The sequence below is a fragment of the Anolis carolinensis genome, unplaced genomic scaffold, assembly GCF_035594765.1.
Source record: "Anolis carolinensis isolate JA03-04 unplaced genomic scaffold, rAnoCar3.1.pri scaffold_13, whole genome shotgun sequence".
Taxonomy (NCBI): domain Eukaryota; kingdom Metazoa; phylum Chordata; class Lepidosauria; order Squamata; family Dactyloidae; genus Anolis; species Anolis carolinensis.
In genome coordinates this window covers 164,122-192,102 of record NW_026943824.1, presented here as the reverse complement: position 1 = coordinate 192,102, position 27,981 = coordinate 164,122, and the positions used below count along the sequence as shown (strand labels likewise).

The 27,981-nt window shown below is 47.2% G+C and overlaps 1 protein-coding gene across 1 annotated transcript; it reads left to right on the top strand.

Annotated features, from left to right (window-relative positions):
- Positions 1–1,267: 1,267 nt before the first annotated feature.
- On the top strand, positions 1,268–27,632 carry LOC100559212 (potassium inwardly rectifying channel subfamily J member 12). The gene is made up of 2 exons (XM_062964275.1): positions 1,268–2,492; positions 20,974–27,632. The coding sequence occupies exon 2, from the start codon at positions 21,119–21,121 to the stop codon at positions 22,442–22,444; it is 1,326 nt and encodes a 441-aa protein (XP_062820345.1). The 5' UTR covers positions 1,268–2,492; positions 20,974–21,118; the 3' UTR covers positions 22,445–27,632.
- The last annotated feature ends 349 nt before the right edge of the window (positions 27,633–27,981 follow it).

The following is a 27,981-nucleotide window of genomic DNA, read 5'->3' as shown; positions in this document are numbered from 1 at the left end:
GTTCTAAGGCAGAATATTTTCCATGTAATATACTAAATAATATAAAATAATGATCAGTTTCCACTCTTCAACGCTCCCTCTAAAAGGGATACCTGTCTAGCCGAACGCTCTTTAATGTAGATACATTTGACACATCCAGAATTCCTTTGAAGATTGCCTTTTGAGTTTGAAAACAAACATTATTTGCTTGATTCAATCTATATTTCGTCATAAGAAATGGGGAATATGTGGCCTTCCGATATCTTGGCAGACTGCAGCTCCCATTATCCTTCAACGTTGGCTATTCTACCAAGGGCCGATGAATGTTACAACTGAAATAGAGCCATTTAGACCGACCGCGGAGAGTGAGATTCAAGCTGCGGATAACAAAACCGAAGCACGGATACCGAGTCCCGATAAGCGGGCACCGGTACCGGCACAAAAGGCGGGTTCGCCAACTCTGGATCCTGTTGTCCAAGGTTCAGCCGGGTCTATGGGGCCAGTAGAGATGGACTAGCCCAAGGGTGATGGGCACTTGAGTCCTTTGTTTTGTAAGATGAAGCCCAGACAAACACTTGGGGGGTGATGAGGAAAGGTCACCAAAAGGTCGCCAAAAGGTCGGTGGCATACTTCTCCAAAATTTTATATGAAACATAAAATAAGATATGACATACATACGAGGGGCCTGTGGATACCGAGGCGGACGTAACAACTCTGGAGGCTTGGTATCCGTGGAGCAAGAGTATACATACACAGGGGACCCGAGGTCTCAGGAGGCCTGGGTATCCATGAGAGGTTGGAGATGACACAGGGTTATTGGTTGGGCTGTGACGCAGGCTGGTTAGCAGCCAGCTGCAACAAATCACTCTGACCAAGAGGTCATGAGTTCGAGGCCCGCCTGTGCCTGCGTCTGTCTCTGTCTTTGTTCTATGTTATGGCATTGAATGTTTGCCTTATATGTGTAATGTGAGTCCCCTTCGTAGTGAAAAGGGCGGAATACTGTAAATAAATTGGGGTGAGGTAAAGTAAAGGTTTTCCCCTGACCTCGACCTTACCCTATAACCCCGTGTCATCTCCGCATAGATCAGGCATGGGCACACTTGGGACCTCAGATACATATATAAGGAGGAGGAACGAATCCATCTTCCTCTCTCCTGTGTGACTCAGCGTGAGTGTCTGCTTGTGTCGTATGTGATTATCTGATCACTTAAGCATCTGAGGGGAAAAAGAAAGGGGCCTGAGGCCAGGAATGGTGGGAGCTGCAGTCCAAAACACCTGGGCGGAGGGTCCAAGTTTGCCCTTTTTTTTTTCATGTCAGGAGCAACCGGACTTGCTTCTGGAGTGAGAGAATTGGCCGTCTGCAAGGATGTTGCCCAGGAGACATTGCCCGGATGTTTTTGATGTTTTACCATCCTTGTGGGAGGCTTCTCTCATGTCCTCGCATGGAGCTGGAGCTGAGAGAGGGAGCTCATCCGCACTCTCCCCAGGTGGGATTCGAACCTGGCAGCCTTCAGGTCAGCAACCCAACCTTCAAGTCACAAGGCTTTTATCCCCTAGGCCACCGGAGGCTCCAAATTTGCCCATGCCTGGTGTAGACTCATATCATCCAGTTCAAAGCAGATAATCTGGACGACCTGCTTGGAGAATCTGGATGAGAGGGGCCATAGTTCACCAGCAACTTTGAAGGCGGATGAGGCGGAAGTGTGCGGAGAGAGCAGAAGGAAGAGTTTAGCGTGGGGAGAAAGAGGAGAAAAGATAGAATAGGGGGGACAAATGAGGAATGGATATGTCGAATGGCCTCATGTGCCTGCGATGTGCTTGGGAAGCTGCTGTTCTTGAGCGCGGCAGTAGGAGGGAGTGCAGTGCAATGTGTGATGCGAGAGAGAGAGAGAGAGAGAGAGAGAGAGAGGGATCTGGATGGGTCTGACTGTTGCCTGTGTGACATTCCTTCTCCCCGGATGAGACAGACGGCGCTCCTGAACTGCACTCCACCGCAGCAGCAGCAGCAGCAGCATCACCACCACCTTGGGTTCACGTTGGATCAAATAGCCGAAGAAGCAGCCGGGGGTCAGACAACTAACACAACAGGAGAAGCAGAGAGACCAAGAAAGTGGCCACAACTCCCACAGCGGTGTCCGGCACCTTCCTCTGGAGACTGAAAGCCAGGATTAGAGTGGGATCCAAAGCACGAAGACGCCTTTTTTCCTGGGTGGGAGTGGGGAAGGCAAAGGATGGCTCTGTGGGCCTCTCCCAAACCCCTCTTGAGCCCTTTGGGGTGAACCAAAGAAGGGCAAAGAGTCGGGCACCTGGACGCACCCGGGCCCTTTCCAAGACCCTGCATAAGGTATAAGGAAGGAATAAAACAAGGCTGGGATATATTTTTTTGGTCCACGATGAAGCAGTGGGTTCTCCTCCGAAGGGTCTTATGGGACACGGAAGGAGAACTAAGCGCCGCAACTCTGTTGGGAATTACGCGGGGAATCAAGGAGTCGGTGGGGTCAAAGGAGTGAGAGGTAAGTGACGGGAAAAAGGCCGCATGTTGCTGGGAAGGGATGCTTGAGTGACACCCACACCCACCGCCACTGTGGTCCTTGTAGACGGGCTGCAAAAGGGAAAAGAGTGACTCAGGAGAGACACAATCCTGAAACGATGTGGTCGGGAGGAAAAAGGGACCGGCGGGGTGGCCAAGCCCTGGAGGCACCCCCAAGGCCGTCTGCTGCCTGCCGAGTCTCGCAGTCACTTAATTAACTAATCATAAGCACAACGTGGGAATCCTTGAATCATCCATAAACAATCAGAACCAGGGCTCCCGATTGCTACGGGAAAACTTCTCTCTCCACTTCCATCACATTTACTAAATTCCACTGAGTGCCACACTTAAAATCCAGGAAGCCACTGTTCTCATCACATCATCGTCATCATCATGCCATGTCTCCATGTTGTGCAATTCTGGGAGTTATAGTTTCCCAAAGTCCACATTTTGCTCCATTTACAATAGGGAATGAATGTCTTTGCACCCCACGTTAAAAGCCATGGCTTCGTGCAATGGAGCCCTCTTGGGAGTCATAGTTTCCCAAGGTCCACACCTTTATTTTGGTGCATTTACAATATGGAATGAATGCCTTTGCACCCCACGTTAAAAGCCATGGCTCTATGCGATGGAGCCCTCCTGGGAGTTATAGTTTCCCAAGGTCCACACCTTTATTTTGGTGCATTTACAATATGGAATGAATGCCTTTGCACCCCACGTTAAAAGCCATGGCTCTATGCGATGGAGCCCTCCTGGGAGTTATAGTTTCCCAAGGTCCACACCCTTCTCTTGGTGCATTTACAGTATGCCTTTGCTCCCCACTTTAAAGCAGATAATGTGGATTATGCTCTTTGATAATCTGGATTATAGGGCAGTGTAGAAGGGGCCTTAGTCTGCGTCCTGAAGATGGATTCTATGGTGGTGTAGATAGGTCCTGAAACAATGAACCATGGCAGTTAAAGTGGTGTTAAACTGCATTAAATCTGTCGTGTAGCTGTATCTTTGATATCAGTCCAAGAGTGTTTTCTTTGGCTTACGGGTTCCCTAGTCATTTTTCAGGTGAGTGTCTGTATATCCCCTATTTAGAGCATATCTCACAGGGTATGTCTCCATCCTCTGTCACGCTTTACTTTATAACACTGGCGGTATACACTTGCGCACTCCCACAAATGCAAAACCGCTCACCAAAAGAAGACATGGCGCTCCCGAAATAGCAAGCAGGGCTGCCAATGCAGATGCCTTCCCCACCTTAAGATCTCACTCCCTTGCTTTGGACCAGAATAACCGGCTATCTTTAGAGAGACGAAGATGGAGACGAGGCTCTAGACGGAGTAGCACCTCGAAGTGACATTTCGGGGCGATTCAGGCGAGAGAGAAAGTTGGGAAAGTTACAACGTTGTGCTCAGAACCTGCCCTGATTCTGGGATCCGGCCACCTGCTCGGTAAACACGGCGGGCGGAAGATCTATTTTTGCAGCGGATTCTTAGAAAGTAACCTGGTGGGCTTGTTTTACAGTCTGACCCCGTCTGTGTTATCGATCTGTATTAAAGGAGCCCCAGGAGACATTGGGACCAGGGGTCTCATCCTCATTCCTCCCAATGGAAAAGGCCAGAGAGATGGGTGCGGGCCTGGCTGCAGGCGCATTTATTACTCACTAGTAATGCCCAAGCTATTGGAAAAATGTCATGTCTTTACTTTAGAAAATGCATTAGTTTGTAGGAGAACTACAATTTATATCATGCCAGGTTAACCACCTCAAACTCCATTAGTACTTAAAGTTGGGCATGTGTGGAAAGTGTGCTCCAGATGCGTCACCGGTGGGGATCAATGTGCTCTCTGGCTGTAAGGTGAACTACAACTCCCACCGTGGTGGGTCAGGCCTCTCAAACCCCTGCAGTAGGTTCACTTGGTCAGAGGGGTTCTGTGTGCTCAGTTCGATCCAGGTCATCCCCATTGTGGTTGTAGGTGAACTACAACTCCTAGAAATCAAGGTCAGTTCCCCCTCAAACCTCTCAGTATTCAAATTTGGGTGCATCGGTTATGCATTCCAGGTCTGGTCCAGATCCATCGTTGTTTGGGTTCACTCCTATAAACCTGGTAGCCTGGCTGTTGTTGCCTGGAGGCACCCTCTGTTTGGGAGGTGTCAGCTGGCCCTGATTGTTTCCTGTCTGGAATTCGCCTGCGTCATTGGTGGGGTTCAGTGTGCTCTCAGTGTGCTGCAAGGTGAACTACAACTCCCACCATGGTGGGTACCAGGCCCCCACAAACCCTTGCAGTGCGTTCACTTGGTCACTTGGTCTGATCCAGGCCCCAGCGCAAGACGCAATCTCACCGGAGAGACCGGGCAACCTGGGAGTGACCTGCCACAGAGGTCGCCGTTCTGCTTCAGGACAAGCGAGGATTTAAACCCTGATTTCCTGCAAATCCAAAGGTATAACAACGGCTCTGTCTGGGAAATTGGGGGTAAAAAAAGGGCACGGCTGCCTCAGTGGGGCCGGCCATGAGAACGCGCTGCTGCAAAGGCTGTGGCATTGCATTGAGGATGTCCTCCACAGACAGTAGAGTCTCGCTTATCCAACGTTCTGGATTATCCAACACATTTTTGTAGCCGATGTTTTCATTAAATCGTGATATTTTGGTGCTAAATTCGTAAATACAATAATTACTACATAGCATTATTTCTTATTGAACTCCTTTTTCTGTCAAATTTGTTGTATAACATGATGTTTGGGTGCTTAATTTGTAAAATCATAACCTAATGATGTTTAATAGGCTTTTCCTTAATCCCTCCTTATTATCCAACATATTTGCTTATCCAACGTTCTGCCGGCCCGTTTATGTTGGATAAGTGAGACTCTACTGTATATATATACGGAGGGAGGGCCATGGGTGCCTCCTGAGCAGTGGGAGAGAGAGCTATTTGTGGGAGTGGGAGCCTGTCTGGGTGGGCGGACAACCCAGCCACATACATACATTTTTTCACTTTTATTATGTGTATAGTAAACGTATAGTCAAGGACATTAAGTCCAGTCGTGTCTGACTCAGGGTTGGTGCTCATCTCCATTTCTAAGCCGAAGAGCCGGCATTGTCCATAGACACCTCCTAGGTCATGTGGCCACTGACACGACTGCATGGAGTGTCGTTACCTTCCTGCAGAAGCAGTACCTATTGATCTACTCACATTGGCATGTCCGTAGACACTTCCAAGGTCATGTGGCCGGCATGATTGCACGGAGCGCTGTTACCTTCCCACCATAGTGGTACCTATTGATCTACTCACATTTGCATGTTTTCAAACTGTTAGGTTGGCAGGAGCTGGGGCTTACAGTGGGAGCTCACCCTGCTCCCTGGATTCGAACCACCTACCTTGCGGTCAGCAAGTTCTGCAGTTCAGTGGTTTAACCTGCTGCGCCACCACAGCGTATAGATGATGACAATCTGCACTTTAAAGAGTTTATAGATTATTGTTGTTGTTATTGGCATTGTTGTCTCTGGCTTGGCCTCCCCCACATCACCCTCGATGTATGGGTCAAGGAGTTGCATTGTTATGATTATTACAGCCACCCAAAAAAAAAAAAGTCAAAATAGGAACATGACGTGCATTTTGGTATTAGGAAATACCATGAAACATTGTCAAAAGCCAGTACTGAGTATGATAGATAAAACACTATTAAACATTTATATACAGTAGAGTCTCACTTATCCAACATAAACGGTCCGGCAGAACGTTGGATAAGTGAATGTGTTGGATAATAAGGAGGGATTAAGGAAAAGCCTATTAAACATCAAATTAGGTTATGATTTTACAAATTAAGCACCAAAACATCATGTTATACAACACATTTGACAGAAAAAGTAGTTCAATACGCAGTAATACTATGTAGTAATTACTGTTTTTACGAATTTAGCACCAAAATATCACGATGTATTGAAAACATTGACTACAAAAAGGCGTTGGATAATCCAGAATGTTGGATAAGCGAATGTTGGATAAGTGAGACTCTACTGTACTTAAATGACAAAGGTAAAAACTAAAATAAGTATTCAACCCTTCTAAGGCGGTGGCAGCAGCATCCTGTGCCGACAGGCTGTTGCTGCTGCACAAAAGCTGGCGCTCAAGACCGGCTGTGAGTTTTCTGGGTTGTTGTTGTAACTCAAGAGCTCCCGGTGCCCTTTAGGAAGACTCCGCTCCAGGCCGCTAAAGTGGAACCCTCCGGCCAAAAGGATCGGCTGGTAGGAATGCCCCAGGCTTGGCCCCACGTCCCTTCTTGCTCCTTCCCAGATGGGAAAAAGGAGGCTGAGCAGGAGGGCATTGCGTCCATCTCCGTGTGTTGCCCTGCAGCCTGGCGACGCTGGCAGCTCCCCGTCCTCTTCCTCTGCCACTTGATCCATGCCAGCGCAGGGCGATAAGTGTTTGTGAGTGACACGGCCTGCGTGTGGGAGTCAAGAAGGGGGACAAGGACGCCGCGCCCTTCAGCAAGGCCCACGGAGAGGCCTCAACGGAGGAGACACAGAACGGGTGGCTCTGGCTGGACAACGGTCCACGCGAGAAAGATCTTGGAGTCTTTGTGGAGAACACACAGAACATGAGCCAAGGGTGTGATGCTGCAGCTCAAAAAGCTGTTGAGATTCTGGGCTGCATCCAAATGAGTCCAGTATCCAGATCGAGGGAAGAAGTCCTGGTGCCTCTCTGTTCTGCTCTGGTCAGACCTCTTTCCCTGGAATCACACTGTGTCCCATTCTGGACAAAGCCATTCAAAGAGAGACATTGACCCGAAGCTGGAAGGTGCCCAGAGGAAGAGGGCGACTCCAAGGATCAAAGGTCTGGAGACCATGCATCCCTATGAGGCGGTGGAACTGGAGCCCCAGATGGTCTAGTGGACTAAGTGACTTGAACGTTGGGTCGCTGACCTGAAAGCTGCCAGGTTCGAATCCCACCCAGGGAGAGCGCGGATGAGCTCCCTCTATCAGCTCCAGGTCCTTTCAGGGACATGAGAGAAGCCTCCCACAAGGATGGTAAAAACATCAAAAAACATCCGGGCATCCCATGGGTAATGTCCTCGCAGATGGCCAATTCCCTCACTCCAGAAGCAACTCAAGTTGCTCCTGACACGGAAAAAAAAAGGCGGTGGAACTTTCTGCCTCGAAGTCTCCTTCCTTGGACACTTTTAAACAGAGGCTGCATGGCCATCTGTCTGGGATACTTTGATTGTGCTTTTCCTGCATGGCAGGGAGTTGGACTAGATGGCTCGTGTCATCTCTTCCAATTCTATGATGACAAGCTGAAGGAACTGGAGAAGGAGACGTATCTGCTCTGCTTTTCTGTCTGCTTGACTATGGCTGCTTTCTCAATGAGGGATCCTGGAGGCAGCTGCTGTTGATCTTGCCCATTGCAGGCAGGCAGACGTGGCTAGAGTTGCATTGGCTGGAGCAGAGCCCCATGCAAATTTGACTGCATTACTAGCATATAGCATACCCACGTTGCCAGTGTTGGAGGGGCCACTGCCCTCCTGCTTTCATCCCTTTTGTCTCTTTCCCTCTCATCATTTCTTTCCCCAATGTTGATGCTGCTACAAAACCTCCCAACTAGACAGAGGCTGAGGAGGGACAGGAGGATGGACAGGTGTGAAAAGAGCTCACGAAAAGGAACTTTGCTGGCTTTGTTAAGTGAGGTTAAGTCTCTATGTCGGCCCCAAAACCCTGCCTTCCATCCAAGATCGAACTTTGGAGGAGGAAGGACTTTTTGCACATTTTATTACAGTAGAGTCTCACTTATCCAACACTCGCTTATCCAACGTTCTGGATTATCCAACGCATTTTTGTAGTCAATGTTTGCAATATATCATGATATTTTGGTGCTAAATTTGTAAATACAGTAATTACTACATAGCATTACTGCGTATTGAATTACTTTTTCTGTCAAATTTGTTGTCTAACATGATGTTTTGGTGCTTAATTTGTAAAATCATAACCTAATTTAATGTTTAATAGGCTTTTCCTTAATCTCTCCTTATTATCCAACATATTCGCTTATCCAACTTTCTGCTGGCCCGTTTACGTTGGATAAGCGAGACTCTACTGTATATCGAAATTCAGAGAAGGTGCCTCTCAGATTCAGGTTGAGCGTCTCATGGGGTTTTGGACTCTGAACGGTTTCCTTGCTTCGCAGGGATCTGTCCCACCCGCCTTTGGTTGTGCTGTCACAGCGTGCAGTTGACAGGCTGTTGTGTCGTTGTCGTTGTCCCTATTGTTGTTGATCGGTTATACGGCGCCGCTCTCTGATGCCTCATCCCGGGCGGTTGGATTGCAATGAGGACGAGAGGGAGGCTTGCACGTTGTTGGCGCCCTGGGAACTTAAGGGCAGATGTAAATCCTGGCGAATTTCATTTCGTTTGGCAAGAATGACAAACTTCATTGTTTTTCTCCCTGCTGCGTGAGAGCCTGTGAAAACGGTGCCATCCTATTCCGTGAACCAGTCACAACGGGCACTTTGCAGGCATGCCTTGGTTCTCAAAATAGATGTTTGCAAAGGTTCTCAGTGGAAAAGACCGGACCAGAGAGGAAGGGCTGCTGCAGGTTGCTTTTGCGTGAGCCATCTGGGAAGGGGCCTGTCTGGCTTGTTGTCCTTCTTTCTCTCCACCGCAGAGTCAGTTCTGCCAATTCTGTGCAAACTACGGTTCCACTTTGAACTCCGAACGCGCCCGCTCTTGGACCGGAGAGCTGACATTTAGCCACACTTGGCCGCCTTAATTGCCTGTGTCTTTCTGAAAATAGAAATATTCCTCGGGGGGCCTTTGGCTTTGTTACTTCCGGAGAGGAAAGGTTTCGGACTAAAAGTGTTTGCTTTTTAAATGGAGCAAACAGGCCTGGCTCTAAAGGCGGAACAATGGGCAACACTTAGTGTCCTGCCGAGAGGGCCTGGGCCACGCGGCCGTTCCTGCCACTCTTGCCCCGGAGCCTCTTCCGAGTGACCGCTCTCGATCGGGGCGGAGGGCCATTAGCCTCCCACGGGACAGGAACCCCGCCGCGGCATTCAGCTCCCTCCGCGCCTCTAGCAAGACGTTGAGTTGCGTACTGTCCAAAACTGGGACACGGGTGGCCAAGCAACGCCAGAGTGTGGCCGAGATGGACAAAGTTACGGACAGGGGAATGCTCCCATCTCGGAGATGCTGCAGCAGTGTGCTTTTGCTTAAGCCTGTTAGGAAAGCAACCTTAGAGAAAGATCGAGATGGGAAAAGGTTATTAATGGGGAAATGCACCCATCTAGGAGATACTGCAGCAGTTTGCTTTTGCCTGAGTTGACTGGGAAGGCAATCTTAGAGTATGGTCAAGATAGGAATTGTTATTAATGGGAAATTCACCCATTTCGGAGATGCTGCAGCTGTATGCTTTTGCTTAAGTCTGTTAGGAAAGCAACCTTAGAGAAAGATCGAGATGGGAAAAGGTTACTAATGGGAAAATACAGCCATCTTGGACACACTACAGCCGTTTGCTTTTGCCTGAGTTTACTGGGAAGGCAATCTTAGAGTATGGTCAAGATAGGAATGGTTATTAATGGGAAATTCACCCATCTAGGAGATCTGCAGCCGTGTGCTTTTGCCTGAGTTGACTGGGAAGGCAATCTGGTCAAGATAGGAGTTGCTATTAATGGGAAATTCACCCATCTAGGAGATGCTGCAGCAGTGCGCTTTTGCTTAAGTCTGTTAGAAAAGCAACCTTAGAGAAAGATCAAGATGGGAAAAGGTTATTAATGGGGAAATGCACCCACCTAGGAGATGCTGCAGTAGTTTGCTTTTGCCTGAGTTTACTGGGAAGGCAATCTTAGAGTATGGTCAAGATAGGAATTGTTATTAATGGGGAAATTCACCCATCTAGGAGATCTGCAGCAGTGTGCTTTTGCCTGAGCCTACCGGGAAGTGTTGTTTTTTTTTTGTTGAGAAACTGCAAGTCGCTTCTGGTGTGAGAGAACTGGCCGTCTGCAAGGACTTTGCCCAGGAGACACTGCACTGATGTTTTGATGTTTTACCATGTGCCGTGCATCTTCGGAAGTGAGCCAGTTATTGCCCTGTACCGTCTCTGTACAATCTTATAATAGTTTTCTTTCATCCTGACAGAAATATTTTTCGAGATACACATATCCCATATTTCCTTCCATAATTGTATATATCATCTTTTCCCCCTCATGCTTCTCCAAGGTGGTCTTGCCTCAGATCTTCTTCCGTTAGTATTTTGTAGATATCCCTTGTCGTGCCTTCAGTGGCCTCGTTTCCTGCTTTGGCCTCTCTTCGAAGAATCGTTAGTTCAAACTTCGCATCCTTGTATTACTTTCATATGTCTGCTGACCATTTGTTCTTCCAATTTTAAGCTCTCAAACCATGTAGTTTCAGGGTTGTTGTATGTCTTTCGGGCTGTGTGGCCATGTTCCAGAAGTATTCTCTCCTGACGTTTCGCCCACATCTATGGCAGGCATCCTCAGAGGCTGTGAGGCATGTTTCACTTCCTAGAGTGAGCTTCTCGCTGTCCAAGGTACCCAGCTGTACCTTTTCGTGTCTCCAGACAGGAGGGAGGATGCTGCCAAGCCTCTCGGGCTGTGCGTGTGAGCTTGTCCCCAAATCTTCACCCAAGGTCATCGGCTCCAGGGCCGCAACGGCCTCGCTTGCGTCGGCACCGTGGGGAGCCACGCTTTCTGCTGTAACCTTTTGGCTAATGAGGTAACAAGATGCTCGGGATGTTTGCGGCCTTGGAGAAGCTGCAGCCGAAAGGTCTGCGCGGTCCCGGCAAAAGGGAGGCCCGGGCGGCAGGAGGGATCTCCATTCGGCACCCAAACAGGCGGCACGTGGTCGGGCTCCTCTTGGACAGGACGAGCCACCCTGGGCTTGGATGCCAAACGATCGCAAAGGGCCTGCGGTGAAGAAAGCCCTAGAATCAGAGTTGGAAGAGACCACATGGGCCATCTGGTCCCATGTGGTTGGAAGAGACCACAGGGCCCGGGCTGTGGCGCAGGCGGGAGAGCAAGCCAGCTGCAATTAACTGCAATGAATCACTCTCACCAGGAGGTCATGAGTTCGAAGCCGCTCGGAGCCTATGTTTGTTTGTTCTATGTTAAAAGGCATTGAATGTTTGCCTATATGTGTCATGTGATCCGCCCTGAGTCCCCTTCGGGGTGAGAAGGGCGGAATATAAATGCTGTAAATAAATAATAAATAAATAAATCTAGTCCAATTTATTTATTTATGTATTTATTACCTGCATTTACACCCCGCCCTTCTCCCCGAGGGGACTCAGAGCGGCTTACATTCTGCCACGAGGGCCAGCAACAAATATACTATAAAACAAGACAAAACATGATAAAAAGTATACAAAAATTAAAATGCTGCAAGGCAGCGATGTTGCACCATCCTCAGTCAGCACCCCCGCCAGATAGCCATCCAGCCTCTGTTTAAAAGCTTCCAAGGAAGGAGCTCCAGCCACACTCTGAGGCGGAGAGTTCCACTGCTGAACAGCTCTTCATGCTCAACGGAATCCCCTTTCCTGTCATTTGGACCCATGGCTCCATTGCATTGGGGGCTGCGCAATAGTGATTAGAACGGGTATATTTTGTGGTGTGTGCTGGGGAAGGCATGTCATTTCTTTGTGCAATAGCACAATTCCAATATTGTAAGCAAACTCGCTCTCTTTTCCTGTCGTGATATGGTCCTGGGAACTGAAAACAGGGGCCGATGTGGGGCCTTTGGGGAGAGCCATGCTGCATGGATCCTTTGCAGAGGTGCAGCCATGATCCCCAATGAAATGGTTGCAGCCCCGTGCAGTAAATATTGAGTGCCAGGGATGACTTTTTCTTCCCATTTCCAGCCTCTCTCGCCGGCTCCTTGAGACCTTTCTTCCAGTCTCGCTCTCCTCCCAGGGTGCCTTTTAATGAAGCCAGATGGATGGCTTCCTTCTCCTTCTTCCACTTGGCTTTTGTCGCTATTAGCCGGCTGCCCAGCTGGGTTCGTTTCCATTTCTCGGCATGAGAAGCGCATACCTTCGGAGCCCTGAAAGCCCGAGCACAAAGCCCCGGCCCACGGCACCTTCTCGAAAACAGCGGGCGCATCCACACTGTGGAATGAGTGCACTTTGGCACCGCTTGCACCGCCGCGGCTCAGTCGGATCTGGGATTTGTGGTTTGACAAAGCACCGGCACTCTTCGACAGAGAAGGCTCCGGACCGCACAGGATTCAATAGCATTGAGCCGTGGAAGTTCAAGTGGTGTCAAAACTGTGTTAATTCAACAGTGTAGATGCACCCAGGGATTACTTTTACACGACCATGTAAAATTATTATTATTTATGTTATTGTATATATTTATACCCGGCTTTATCTCTCCTGCAGGAGACTCAAACATAAAAGCATCAGCCGACAATGCCAAGTACAGTAGGGTCTCACTTATCCAACACTCGCTTATCCAACGTTCTGGATTATCCAACACATTTTTGTAGTCGATGTTTTCAATAAATCGTGATATTTTGGTGCTAATTTCATAAATACAGTCATTACCACATAGCATTATTTCGTATTGAACTACTTTTTTCTGTCAAATTTGTTGTATAACATGATGTTTTGGTGCTTAATTTGTAAAATCATAATGTACCGTGTTTCCCCGAAAATAAGACAGTGTCTTATATTATTTTTTACTCCCAAAGATGCACTAGGTCTTATTTTCAGGGGATGTCTTATTTTTCCATGAAGAAGAATTCACATTTATTGTTGAACAAAAAAATTGAACATTTATTCTATACTGTACAGTAGTTGTCCTCACAAACCAACATAACCAAACCAGAGAAACTGTGACTTCTGTCAAGAATTTCTTGTTACTACCATTATTTCCATATACAACTTTACCAATCCTGCATGCTATGGTGTTTTGTTTGGTGGGCGCCGGGCATGCTTCCAAACAAAAACTTTGCTAGGGCTTACTTTCGGGGGAGGCCTTATATTTAGCAATGAACAAAACCTCTACTAGGTCTTATTTTTTGGGGATGTCTTATTTGAGGGGAAACAGGGTAATTGTATGTTTAATAGGCTTTTCCTTAATCCCTCCTTATTATCCAACATATTCGCTTATCCAACGTTCTTCCGGCCCGTTTATGTTGGATAAGTGAGACTGTATACAAATGTGCAAACCCTGCGCCGATGTCGTCCGGCCAGTTTCCATTTGCAAAACATTGGAAAGGAGGCCGAGGCGCAATCTATTCCGCACATCCTTGGCGCTGAGCGGGCTGCAAATTACATTTGCAATTGAGCGGAGCGTCCTTTCAAATTGGAAGCGGCAGGTCCGAGGCGACTGCTGACAGGAGCCATCTCCACAAAAGGCGACGCGTGTCGGAGGCGATGCCAAGTTTTGCATCCTCTCATCCTGATTCACCCAGGCAGGTGCCCGCCCGCCCGCCCGCCCGCCCACCCGTCACCTGCAAACCTTTGCAAACCTTTGTATCACTTCTCTGTCTTTTTCTATCTCTATCTAAGTCAGCAATTTGCTGCAATAACACTCCTCGTCTCGATGCATTGCCATCTGTTGAAGGGCTGTCTCACACTTCGACTTTATTTTAAAATGTTTACATTGTTTGAAAATCTTTATGTCCTGAATTTCTGCTTCTATGTCCCACTCCTCCCAACACAGGTGACAGTAAATAGATTGGAACAGAACTGCATTGCAGCAAAAGAAACAGAACGGAAACAGAGGGCGGTTGGGTCGCTGTGAGTCTGGCCATGCTCCAGAATAATAATAATAATAATAATAATAATAATAATAATAATAATAATAATAATAAACTTTATTTATACCCCGCCACCATCTCCCCGTGGGGACTCGGGGCGGCTTACATGGGGCAGAGGCCCAGACAACACAAGGACAAAATATAAGCAACATAATACAATCACAATATAAAACAGATAAAACAGTAATGCAATATATCAATTAAAACAACAATACAGGATAAAAAATTACATTAAAAACACATAAAAGGCAAGATCGTAATAAATACAGGATAGATTATTAAAAACCCTCTGGGGCTGATTAATTAATGACTGTATCTCCGAAAGCCTGCTGAAACATTCTCTCCTGACCTTTCACCCACATCTATGGCAGGCATCCTTAGAGGTTGTGAGGTCTGTTGGAAAGTGGGGTTCATCTCCTTGTGGAATGAAGTCCAGGGTGCGAGAAAGAACTTTTGTCTGCTTGAGGCAAGTGTGAATGTTGCCATTGGCTATCTTGATTAGCATTGAATGGCCTTGCAGCTTCAAAGCCTGGCTGCTTCCTGCCTAGGAAGTTGGGTGGGGTTTATATACCTGTGGAATGAAGTCCAGGGTGGGAGGAAGAACTCTGGTCTGTTTGGAGGCAAGTGGGGATGCATGGAACACGGCCATCCATATTTATCAGGACAGTAAATAAAGAACAACACTAAAAAAATTGGAATTCCAGACAGGAAACAACCAGGGCCAGCTAACACCTCGCAACAAAGGATCCCCCCAGGCAGGAAGCAGCCAGGCTTTGAAGCTGCAAGGCTATTCAATGCTGATCAAGGTGGCCAATGGCAACATTCACACTTGCTTCCAACAGACAAGAGAAGGCTATTATTATTATTATTATTATTATTATTATTATTATTATTATTATTATTATTGCAAGAGAAGGCCATTATTATTATTATTATTATTATTATTATTATTATTATTATTATTATTATACCTCACAACCTCTGAGGATGCCTGCCATAGATGTGGGCGAAAAGTTAGGAGAGAATACTTCTGGAACATGGCCACACAGCCCGAAAGACATACAACAACCTTATTATTATTATTATTATTATTATTATTATTATTATTATTATTATTATTGCAAGAGAAGACCATTATTATTATTATTATTATTATTATTATTATTATTATTATTAGGTTGCTGTGAGTGTTCCGGGCTGTAAGGCCATGTTCCAGAAGCATTTTCTCCTGACATTTCTCCCACATCTATGGCAGGCATGCTCAGAAGTTGTGAGGTCTGTTGGAAATGAGGCAAGTGGCATTTATATATACGTATATCTTTGTGGAATGATGTCCAGGGTGGGAGAAAGAACTCTTATTTGTTGGAAAACGAGAGTGGGGAAATGCATACATTTGATGGATGGAAAGCAAATTGGAGTCGCCAGCAACGTTTTCCTATTTTTCCCCCTCCTAATTCCTCCTGTTTTCCTCTCTCAAATTGGCTCCGGCTCCCGTGCAAATGTTCTCATCTTGTTTATTCCCGTTTCAAAGTTATTGGCCTCCGGGGAGAGCCCCCGGCTTGGGACGCATTGATAGGGATCGGGTCACATGCTCTTGACGTGACGCAGGAGACATAAGACACTGTTATGTAACTACTGTACGCAGCTTAGGAACAGTCAGCGATTTTAGCCAAGGATCGACCGGGGTTATTGATATGATGAGGCCGCCGCGGCTCCCAGCAACATCTCGACACCAGAGATTTCCAAAGCGTGTGTCGCTTGCAGTCCACAGGTGTGTTGCGGATGTTGCAATGAGCAAGTTTGAATAGCACTGAGTGGCCATTAAGCTGTAAAGTATTAAAAAAACACCAGAATCAAGGCAGTAAATAAAGAACACCGCTCAGTAATAGGAGAACTCCAGACAGCAAGCAATCAAGGGCCGGTGAACACCCCCAAACAGAGGGCGCCTCCAGGCAACAACAGTCAGGCTACCTCTATGCAGACACCCTCACTGATGGACTTTGCAAACTTCATGGCTACTCAGTGCTCATCAAGCTTGCTCATTGCAACATTCACACTTGCTCTAAGCAGACAGGGCTTCTTTTAATAATAACAACAATAATAATAATAATAATAATAATAATAATAATAATAATAATACATCACACAGTCCTAGACACTTGGGAGGCGTTCGACTTGTGATTTTGTGATATGAAATCCAGCATATCTATCTTGTTTGCTGTGTCATAATAAAATAATAATAATAATTTTATTCTTATACCCCGCCCCATCTCCCCGAAGGGACTCGGGGCGGCTTACATGGGGCCAAGCCCGAACATCCCATCCTGGACATTATTCTACAGGTCTGTGTGTATATATATATGTGTGTGTGTATATATATACATACACACACACACACACATATATATATACACACCCCACTTGCCTCATTGCCAACAATGGCAATCTGAAGATGCCATTAGCCCAAGATGCAGGCAAAACGTCAGGAGAGAATGCTGCTGGAACATGGCCGTGTAAGTTCGAAAAACTTACAGCCACCCAGTGATTTAGGTAATGAAAGTCATAGACAATATGATGCAAAACTGCATTAAATTCTACAATGTAAATGTGCCGCCAGAGGCCAAACCTCTGCCATTTCTTTCTTTCTGTCAGCCGGCCGGTGTTTCCAGAGGAAGGTCCCCAAGGGCAGTGAATGAGGAAGGATTAATGGACCGGGTTGGCCAGTGATCCCAGCCAGCCCCCCCCCCCAGTTATGTAATTCTTCCCCCTCTTAAGCAACTAACTCATCAGATCATCAGATCTTTGCCCCCCTCCGTTGCTCTCTCGCTCTCTCGCTCTCTGTGCGCTGCTTGCTCCTTCCTCGAGTGCCTGGCCTCCGTTGTCTCCATCAAGACAAAGGCATCTTCCCTCCTTCCTTCCTTCCTTCCCTCCTGCAGACAAGGCACAAAGAAACCCTGGGCCTGGAAACTCATCCGGGCCAAAACAATGGGTCTGCGTCACTGAGAAATACAATCAGAATCTTAAAATGCCGTCTTCCCCCATCAAGTACCTTTGCCACCCGTTCCCATATTTCGGGCAATGCGGGGATGCTGAAAATGGCAAAAGCCAAGAATGCTTCCATTCACTGCGTGTGTTTACTCGCTTTGCAGGTCCTTTTTACCTGGCAGGCTATATTTCTAAACTAGCATGTATATTCTCTGCTTTCTCCCTTCTCCAGCTCTGAAAGGGCCTCGCTCACAATGGCTCCATGGCAATGCTCTGGCAACTCGCTTTGGGTTGGCTCTCTTTGCATCTCTTCCCTTCTTTCCACCATTTCTCCTGAACACCTCAGCCTCCCCTTCCTTCCTTCCTTCCTTCCTTCCTTCCTTCCTTCCTTCCTTCCTTCCTTCCTTCCTTCCTTCCTTCCTTCTTCCTTTGCTTTCTCTCATATGCCTTTCTAGCTTCCTTCCTTTCTTCCTTCCTTCCTTCTCTCCTTCCTTCCTTCCTTCCTTCCTTCCTTCCTTCCTTCCTTCCTTCCTTCCTTCCTTCCTTCCTTCCTTCTTCCTTTGCTTTCTCTCATATGCCTTTCTAGCTTCCTTCCTTTCTTCCTTCCTTCCTTCTCTCCTTCCTTCCTTCCTTCCTTCCTTCCTTCCTTCTTCCTTTGCTTTCTCTCATATGCCTTTCTAGCTTCCTTCCTTTCTTCCTTCCTTCCTTCTCTCCTTCCTTCCTTCCTTCCTTCCTTCCTTCCTTCCTTCCTTCCTTCCTTCCTTCCTTCTCTCCTTCCTTCCTTCTTCCCTTACCTTCTCTCATATACCTTCCTTATTTTCTTCCTTCCTTCTCTTTGTCCTTTCCTTCCCTCGTTCCTTCCTTCTTCCCTTGCTTTCCCTCTTATACCTTCCTCATTTCTTTCCCTTCTCTTCCTTCCTTTTTTCTTTCTTCCCTCTCTTCCTGTCCCCCTTTTTTCCCCGTCCTTTCCCTTCCCTTCCTTCCCTCCCTCTTCCCTTTTTCTTTCTTTCCTTCTCCTTCCTTCCTTCCTTCCTTCCTTCCTTCCTTCCTTCCTTCCTTCCTTCCTTCCTTCCTTCCTTCCTTCCACTCTTCCACTTATATACACGTCACCTCCCACCAACCAAGCTGCTTCACCCCCTTCCTTCCTTATTTATTATTATTATTTATTTTATTTACAGCATTTATATTCCGCCCTTCTTTCTCACCCCGAAGGGGACTCAGGGCGGATCACATGACACATATAGGCAAACATTCAATGCCTTTTTAACAGAGAACAAAGACAAGACAAGCATAGGCTCTGAGCGGGCCTCGAACTCATGACCTCCTGGTCAGAGTGATTCATTGCAGTGATTCATTGCAGCTGCTTTCCAGCCTGCACCACAGCCCGAGCCTGCCTTCCTTCCTTCCTTCCTTCCTTTCTTTCTTTCTTTCTTTCTTTCTTTCTTTCTTTCTTTCTTTCTTTCTTTCTTTCTTTCTTTCTTTCTTTCTTTCTTTCTTCCTTCCTTCCTTCCTTCCTTCCTTCCTTCCTTCCTTCCTTCCTTCCTTCCTTTCCCAGTGGCATTGTAGAGGGCCACTTCACCTACCAACAGTCAATCCACTTTGATCCTTTCCTTTCCTGAGCTCTGGGCCCAAAAAGGCACGGCTCTTTTAGTTCAAAACACTCAATGAGTCCAAGTAATACACGGGAGAGTATTTGTGCCAAGTGTGCTCCGGACCCGTCAAGCCACGGAGGAGTCTTTGTGGTACAAACATGCGTCCACACCTACATTGATGTGCTCAGAACGGCACATTCTTGAGTTCAGGAGCTCCGTGCCAAAGCGGGTCCTTGCCTGGCCCGCCTTGGACGGGTTTGCTTGCAAGAAGGTCATGGGAGAACGGTCCTCCTCCGGTCTGCTGGGACTTCTCCTGTTCTCCATGATCGTTGGAGATTGAGGCTGTTTCCGTGCTTGGAGATGCTGGGATGCCAGAGACACCTCGTCTTCCCGGCCCGGCCTGGCCTTGCCGTGGCGTGCTCCGTCTTCCCACACACGGCCCGTCAATGTGACCGCAAGGGTGTTTTGGTTACATTTCTCCCCCAGGCGCTGGCTGTGATTGCAAGCATCGACTCTATTGACCGGTCTAGCGGAGAGATACAGGACAACACACACACCCAAACCGGCCCACTCAGATGCACGTCACCGGCCCTGGGTCTTCCGAAAGGGGCCTGATGCCCATTTCCCCTCCTTTCATCCCTGCAAACCTTTCCGTCTCTTCTCCTCCACAGCTTGCTCTGCACTCTGCACCGATCACGCACTTTCCAAGGACTGGAGAAAGCAGTATAATGTATATTATGAATATTTCTGAAACTTGGGGGGAATGATCCCGTTATCTTGTTTGTAAAAAGTTTGAAAATTCCCCCAAAATCCGTGGATGAGTAAAACTTCCTGAAACTTGGTGGGTTAACAGGGGTCAATGTGTTCTATAATCACAGCAAGTTTCATGTCAATATCTCCAACCATGAGGGAGAAAGCAGACCCTGAAGTTTCCCCATTGGCACCGTTAGGTGAAGGTTTTCTCCTGGCATTAGTCCAGTCGTGTCCAACTCTGGGGGTTGGTGTCATCTCCATTTCTCATGCAAAGAGCCAGCATTGTCCATAGACACCTCCTAAATCATGTGGCCATAGACATGACTGCATGGAACGCCATTACCTTCCCGCCGGAACAGTACCTATTGATCTACTCACATTTGCATGTTTTCAAACTGCTAGGTTGGCAGAATCTGGGACTAACAGCATTGCATGATTTTGCCACCATAGTGCGTTGTTGTTGTTGTTGTTGTTGCCGCACTTTATCTCTCCCTCAGGAGACTCAAAGCGGCTTAACATAAAAACATCAGCATACAATTCAAAATACAGTAGATTCTCACTTATCCAACATAAACGGGCTGGCAGAATGTTGGATAAGCGAATATGTTGGATAATAAGGAGAAATTAAGAAGAAGCCTATTAAACATCAAATTAGGTTATGATTTTACAAATTAAGCACCAAAACATCGTGTTATACAACAAATCTGCCAGAAAAAGTAGTTCAGTATGCAGTAATGCTACATAGTAATTACTGTATTTATGAATTTAGCACCAAAATATCACGATGTATTGAAAACATGGACTACAAAAATGGCTTGGATAATCCAGAACGTTGGATAAGCGAGTGTTGGATAAGTGAGACTCTACTGTACACATATATACAGTAGAGTCTCACTTATCCAAGCCTCGCTTATCCAAGCTTCTGGATAATCCAAGCCATTTTTGTAGTCAATATTTTCAATATATCGTGATATTTTGGTGCTAAATTCGTAAATACAGTAATTACAACGTAACATTACTGTGTATTGAACTACGTTTTCTGACAAATTTGTTGTATAACATGATGTTTTGGTGCTTAATTTGTAAAATCATAACCTAATTTGATGTTTAATAGGCTTTTCCTTAATCCCTCCTTCTTATCCAAGATATTCGCTTATCCAAGCTTCTGCCGGCCCGTTTAGCTTGGATAAGTGAGACTCTACTGTACAAATATTAAATCAGCATTAAACATCATTAGTATTAAAAACAATTCAGATCAAATCCATAAAAGATTCACACGCAGAGAGAATGCCGGAACCGGTTTGCTTTCCTTCTTTGCAGTCTCTCCACGCTCCCATTTTTTGGATAGATCACCTGTGTGTCTCTTTTCTCCTTGCAGAAACTCTCCTTGGATTCTGTCTGGAGGAAGTCTTCCAGGCTCCGAAGATCACTTGTCCGTGGCAGTCCTACTTGGAGGAAGGGAAAGCGGATCTCCGAGCAGGATCCCGAGACCTTCCCGCCCGGCTCTGCTCCGCGTCCCAGGGATGAGTGCCGGCCGCGTCAACCCGTACAGCATCGTATCCTCCGAGGAAGACGGGTTGACGTTGACCACCATGCCTGGGGTGAATGGCTTTGGCAACGGGAAGATCCACACGCGGAGGAAATGCCGGAACCGCTTTGTTAAGAAGAACGGCCAGTGCAACGTGGAGTTCACCAACATGGACGACAAACCCCAGCGGTACATCGCGGACATGTTCACCACGTGCGTGGACATCCGCTGGAGATACATGCTGCTGCTCTTCTCGCTGGCCTTCCTGGTGTCTTGGCTGTTGTTTGGCCTTGTATTCTGGCTCATCGCCCTGGTCCACGGCGACATCGAGAAGCCGACCAAGGACGAGACCTTCACGCCTTGCCTCCTCCAGGTGAACGGCTTCGTGGCCGCTTTCTTGTTCTCCATCGAGACGCAGACCACCATCGGCTACGGCTTCCGCTGCGTGACGGAGGAGTGCCCGCTGGCCGTCTTCATGGTGGTCCTCCAGTCCATCGTGGGCTGCATCATCGACTCGTTCATGATCGGGGCCATCATGGCCAAGATGGCGAGGCCCAAGAAGCGGGCCGAAACCTTGCTCTTCAGCCACCACGCCGTCATCGCCATGCGCGACGGGAAGCTCTGCCTGATGTGGCGGGTGGGCAACCTCCGCAAGAGCCACATCGTGGAAGCCCACGTCCGGGCCCAGCTCATCAAGTCCCGCGTCACCGAGGAGGGCGAGTACATCCCGCTCGACCAAATCGACATCGATGTCGGGTTCGACAAAGGCCTGGACCGCATTTTCCTGGTGTCCCCGCTCACCATCCTCCACGAGATCGGCGAAGAGAGCCCGCTCTTCGGGATCAGCCGGCAGGACCTGGAGACGGACGATTTCGAGATCGTGGTCATCCTGGAAGGCATGGTGGAAGCCACGGCCATGACCACGCAGGCGCGGAGCTCGTACTTGTCCAGCGAGATCCTCTGGGGCCACCGCTTCGAGCCCGTCTTGTTTGAGGAGAAGAACCAATACAAAGTGGACTATTCCCACTTCCACAAGACCTACGAGGTGCCGTCCACGCCCTGTTGCAGTGCCAAGGACTTGTTGGAAAACAAGTTCCTCCTCCCGGGCACCAACTCTTTCTGTTACGAGAACGAGCTCGCCTTCATTAGCCGCGACGAGGAGGAGGACGAGGACGAGGAGGAGGAGGAGGAAGAGGAAGAGGAAGACGACGACAGCAGGGCTTTGGACGACCCGGGTTCGGACAACCCGCCCGAGTTCAACCGGCTTCAGGCCACTGTGGCTCTGGACCAGCGGTCCTACAGAAGAGAGTCAGAAATATGACCCTGGACTCTCTTGGTTTCTTCCCTGCACTAAAACACACAAAAAACAAAACCCAATCCAAATTATGCAGAACAATGCAAGTGCCATAGGAATGCCTGAGAATGTGTGTGGTGTGTAAGGGTGTGCACTGGTTGTTTTTTTAGACATCGCAATAACTACTGAAGGGCATGGGTTGGGAGAAAGAACCCATTGCCAGCCTCAACGGGCACGTCTGCACTGTAGAATTAATGCAGTTTGGCACCACTTTAAGGAATGTGGAATCAGGGGAGTTTTAGTTTCGCACGCTTCCGCATTGGAAACCACCCTGAGTCCCTTGAGGACAAATAAAGTTTTATTTATTATTATTATTATTATTATTATTATTATTATTATTATCTGGAAACCGCTCTGAATCCCTTGAGGACAAATAAATTATTATTATTATTATCATCATCATCATCATCATCATCTGGAAACCGCCCTGAGTCCCTTGAGGACAAATAAATTATTATTATTATTATCATCATCATCATCTGGAAACCGCCCTGAGTCCCTTGAGGACAAATAAATTATCATCATCATCATCATCATCATCATCATCATCATCATCATCATCTGGAAACCGCCCTGAGTCCCTTGAGGACAAATAAAGTTTTATTATTATTATTATTATTATTATTATTATTATCATCATCATCATCATCATCATCATCATCATTATCATCATCATCTTCGGAAAGGAAAGCTGAAACCTTGTAAGCCTACAATTCCCAATCACAATTATCTATCGTATCAGAAGCAAACCGAGGATACAGTTGCAATGTATTTAAAAACACAAACAAAGTTTTAAAAAACTAAATTATACTAAATGTCCTTTGATCAGTAGCGGGCCACTGGGTGTGCAGTGGGGGGTACAAAATAAAGTTGTTATTATTATTATTATTATTATTATTTGGTCATTCCACCACTAAGATCACTCCTGGACCTTTGGTCGTTTCTGTTGCCAAACTGGATTCGTTCCCCAATGTAGACGCACCCAAAATGTGGTGAACATCCAAATAGCAGTGTTTATAACAGGCAAACTTGAGCCTTTTCTCCAGGTGTTTTGGACTCCAACTCCCATCATTCCTCACAGCCTCAGGACCCTTCCTTTTCCCCCGCAGCCGCTTAAGCGGCTGCGGGGGGAAAGGAAAGGGCCTGAGGCTGTGAGGAATGATGGGAGTTGGAGTCCAAAACACCTGGAAGGCCCAAGGTTGCTCATAGAATGAACCAGGTTCCAACAGCAAGAACTGAAGAAGTTAATAATATAAATAGACTCAATCCTGCCAAGAAAAGGAATCGACTTGTATGCCGAGCGAGAAAGAAAACCCATTATCCCCTTTCTTTATCCGTAACGAGGGCACTAGATAGGCTCAAAGGGAGAAGTGCATTTGGAAAGCAAAACCATGTGTGAATGCGTGATTTTTTATTTTTTAAAAAAGAACCGAACAAGTTATAATATAAATAGACTCAATACTGCCAAGAAAGGTGATTCTGTTGCACTAGATCAACACTTGAAGTCCGACGGTACTTTTTCTGTTTTTCCAATGGAAGGAAAGGGAAAGGGCGTGTTTTTAATGATTTGTTTTACCAAAAATGTTCTATGTGGTTATTACTTCAAACGCAGCGGGAACGGCATAGCAATCGGAGCCATATATTTACTCGGAGGAAGGTCCAATCTTATATAGCCCGAAGAGGGTGAATGACGTTTCTCCCACATCTATGGCAGGCATCCTCAGAGGTTGTGAGGTCTGGGTTGCCGTGAGCTTTCTGGGCTGTCTGGCCATGCTCCAGAAGCATTCTCTCCTGACGTTTCTCCCACATCTATGGAAGGCATCCTCAGAGGTTGTGAGGTCTGGGTTGCCGTGAGCTTTCTGGGCTGTCTGGCCATGCTCCAGAAGCATTCTCTCCTGACGTTTCTCCCACATCTATGGAAGGCATCCTCAGAGGTTGTGAGGGCTGGGTTGCCGTGAGCTTTCTGGGCTGTCTGGCCATGCTCCAGAAGCATTCTCTCCTGACGTTTCTCCCACATCTATGGCAGGCATCCTCAGAGGTTGTGAGGGCTGGGTTGCTGTGAGCTTTCTGGGCTGTCTGACCATGCTCCAGAAGCATTCTCTCCTGACGTTTCTCCCACAACTATGGCAGGCATCCTCAGAGGTTGTGAGGGCTGGGTTGCTGTGAGCTTTCTGGGCTGTCTGGCCATGCTCCAGAAGCTTTCTCTCCTGACGTTTCTCCCACATCTATGGCAGGCATTCTCAGAGGTTGTGAGGGCTGGGTTGCCGTGAGCTTTCTGGGCTGTCTGGCCATGCTCCGGAAGCATTCTCTCCTGATGTTTCACCCACATCTATGGAAGGCATCCTCAGAGGTTGTAAGGTCTGGGTTGCCGTGAGCTTTCTGGGCTGTCTGGCCATGCTCCAGAAGCTTTCTCTCCTGACGTTTCTCCCACATCTATGGCAGGCATTCTCAGAGGTTGTGAGGGCTGGGTTGCCGTGAGCTTTCTGGGCTGTCTGGCCATGCTCCGGAAGCATTCTCTCCTGACGTTTCTCCCACATCTATGGAAGGCATCCTCAGAGGTTGTGAGGGCTGGGTTGCTGTGAGCTTTCTGGGCTGTCTGGCCATGCTCCGGAAGCATTCTCTCCTGATGTTTCACCCACGTCTATGGGAGGCATCAGGTTGTGAGGTCTGGGTTGCCGTGAGCTTTCTGGGCTGTCTGGCCATGCTCCAGAAGCATTCTCTCCTGACGTTTCACCCACATCTATGGCAGCCATCCTCAGAGGTTGTGAGGTCTGTTGGAAACAAGGCAAGTGGGGTTTATACCCCAGGGTGGGAGAAAGAAAGAACCCTTGTCTGTTGGAGGCAAGTGTGAATGGTGCAACTGGCCACCTTGATTAGCATTGGATAGCCTTGCAGCTTCAAAGCTTGGCTGCTTCCTGGGAGGTGTTAGCTGGCCCTAGTTGTTTCTTGTCTGGAATTCCCCTGTTTTTTTTTTTTAGTGTTGTTCTTTATTTACTGTCCTGATTTTAGAGGTTTTTTAAATACTGGTGGCCAGATTTCGTTCATTTTCATGGTTCCCTCCTTTCTGTTGAAATTGCCCACACACACACACACATATATATATATATACCCCATTGTTTTCTTGAAAGCGTTCTCAATCCCTTGCCGTCACATTCATCGCATCCTTGGTTTTAGCCTTAAAGAGTGCATCCAACTGAAGTGTCCGCTCACAAGACAATTATTATTCCCTCCTTCGGGCTCGTTTCAAGGACGGGTGGGAACGCATCCGTGAAGTGTGCCCGAAGTGTCCTGGGATGGGAAATACGTCAATGAGATGAGGTGTGTCCCGTTCACCAAAGCATCCTTCTTAGCAAAAAGAGAGGCCTGGAAAATGAAATTTAATTTATATTTTTTAGTATCCTAATTTGCTGGGGTCCACTTGGGCTGTGCCTTAGGGGAAGGGAGAGCGGAAGAGGCGCGTTGTCCCGTCCGCTTCGTTGGCACCAAAGTCCTTTCACTTCCTTCCGAAAAAGCCATGCTGTCGATCCACGGCCTCTCCTTCCGAGTAACGCTCTGTTCTTCCCTTTCCTCCCCATCCATCTGGATGGAAGCATGTGACCGAAACCACCGAGCGGATCCCAAGCAATAAGCACATATTGCAAGCAAACAGGATCGATCGCCTTCAACCCCATCCCGGCCCCGAGATGTTATTGCAAAAGTCCCAACATTAAACGGAAAAGGTTGAATGTGCCTGGGAGCCAAGAATGGCGCGAGTCGAAGGACATCAGATGTTCCTTGACAGCTTGTAAAGAGGAGAGAGGAAGGGGAAAGAGGCTAAAATTAGACTCCGGTCTCGTGTGCCCTTCGGTTGCCTACCGGCTGTTGGGAATGATGGGAGTTGAAGTCCCAACCTTCCAAGTTTGCCCAGGCCTGTCATAAAGTGACACCGCCCATTAAACTACATTAATTCTATTTATTTATTTACAGTATTTATATTCCGCCCTTCTCACCCCGAAGGGGACTCAGGGCAGATTACAATGAACACATATATGGCAAACATTCAATGCCAACAGACAAACAACATTCAGTTTTAGACAGACACAGAGGCATTTTAACATCTTTCCAGCTTCACGATTCCGGCCACAGGGGAGCTGTTGCTTCACCGTCCATTGGTGGCTGTTCTTCCTCATTCTTTTCCTCGTGAGCAGTTTTATGGTGTTGTAGATTAGTTAAATTAGCCTCCCGCATAAAGCGTACCTAAATTTTCCCTACTTGACAGATGCAACTGTCTTTCAAGGCTGCTAGGTCAACAGCAAGCCGGGGCTATTTTTTTTAATGGTCGGAGGCTTAACCCGACCCGGGCTTCGAACTCCTGACCTCTCGGTCAGTAGTGATTTATAGCAGCTGGTTACGAGCCAGCTGCGCCACAGCCCGGCCCCTACATCTACCGTGTAGATGCGCCACTGGGTAGGGAAACCTGGCCCCTTGGATCACCCCCATCAGCATGTGTGATGATTGTGGATGATGGGAGTTATGCTCTAACCATATATGACTGTAGTAGCTATGGGGCATTCTGGAAGTTGCGATCCAAAACATCAACTTCTCCATCCAACTTTAGAAGCCTTTGTATTTGGAGCCCTTGGAAGGCTTCTCATTCAATCCAAAGACAGAAGTGGATTCAAACCTATTTATTTTTGGTCTTATTTTATTTCATTCTCAAGAGCTTATGATGCTGGTTGTACGTGTGGGTGAATCACGGTCGCAGGAGAAAGCGTACCTCCGGGAAAGACAATTTCTAAATGTATCTCGCAGTAAATATTTGTACAAAGGAGAGAGGAAAGAGAAGATTCTTTGAAGTAATGATCGCTTTTTAAACGATAACGATACAATTGTACAGTCCGGTCTCAGAGACTAGAAGAATCTATATATATATATATATATATATACACACACACAGGTATTTTCTAAGGACTACCGGCGTAGATCGACCTGAGCTAATTTGTAGGTAAGCCACGCAGAAATAGCCCACGTCCGTATCTTTTACTCCCTTCGTAGTCCTGCTCCGCGGCCTCTCCATCCGGAGAATGATGTTATATATACAATGTATAGCTCTAGAAACTGAATGTGCTGTTATATAATGTATAATAATATATATAATATATATATTTTTGGCCTACCTATGGGTGTTATAGTGGCTTGTTTTTTCCCCAGATGTCCAACAGAGAATAATGCACATACGAATGCATTTTGTTATGATTGATGCAACAACACAAGCTCTGCCACTTTTTCCTCCTCTCAAATCTAACCAAATGTTGCCTTGCCTTTCATGGGGGGAAAGTGCCTGGAATTTCAGCTGTGCTTTATAACCGGGCACGGCTGGCTCTCCGTATCCACGGATTCGGCATCCACGGATTCAACCACCCTTTAAAGCTTCATCGTGTCTTTTATAACAGGAACAACATTTTACTATTTGCCCAGAGTCCGAAAGAAAGAAAGAAACCTCCATCAGGAGCCAATAAAAGAAG

Bases quoted from the DNA above. Each gene is read 5' to 3' on its own strand.
- LOC100559212 (XM_062964275.1), top strand. From the start codon at position 21,119: ATGAGTGCCGGCCGCGTCAACCCGTACAGCATCGTATCCTCCGAGGAA.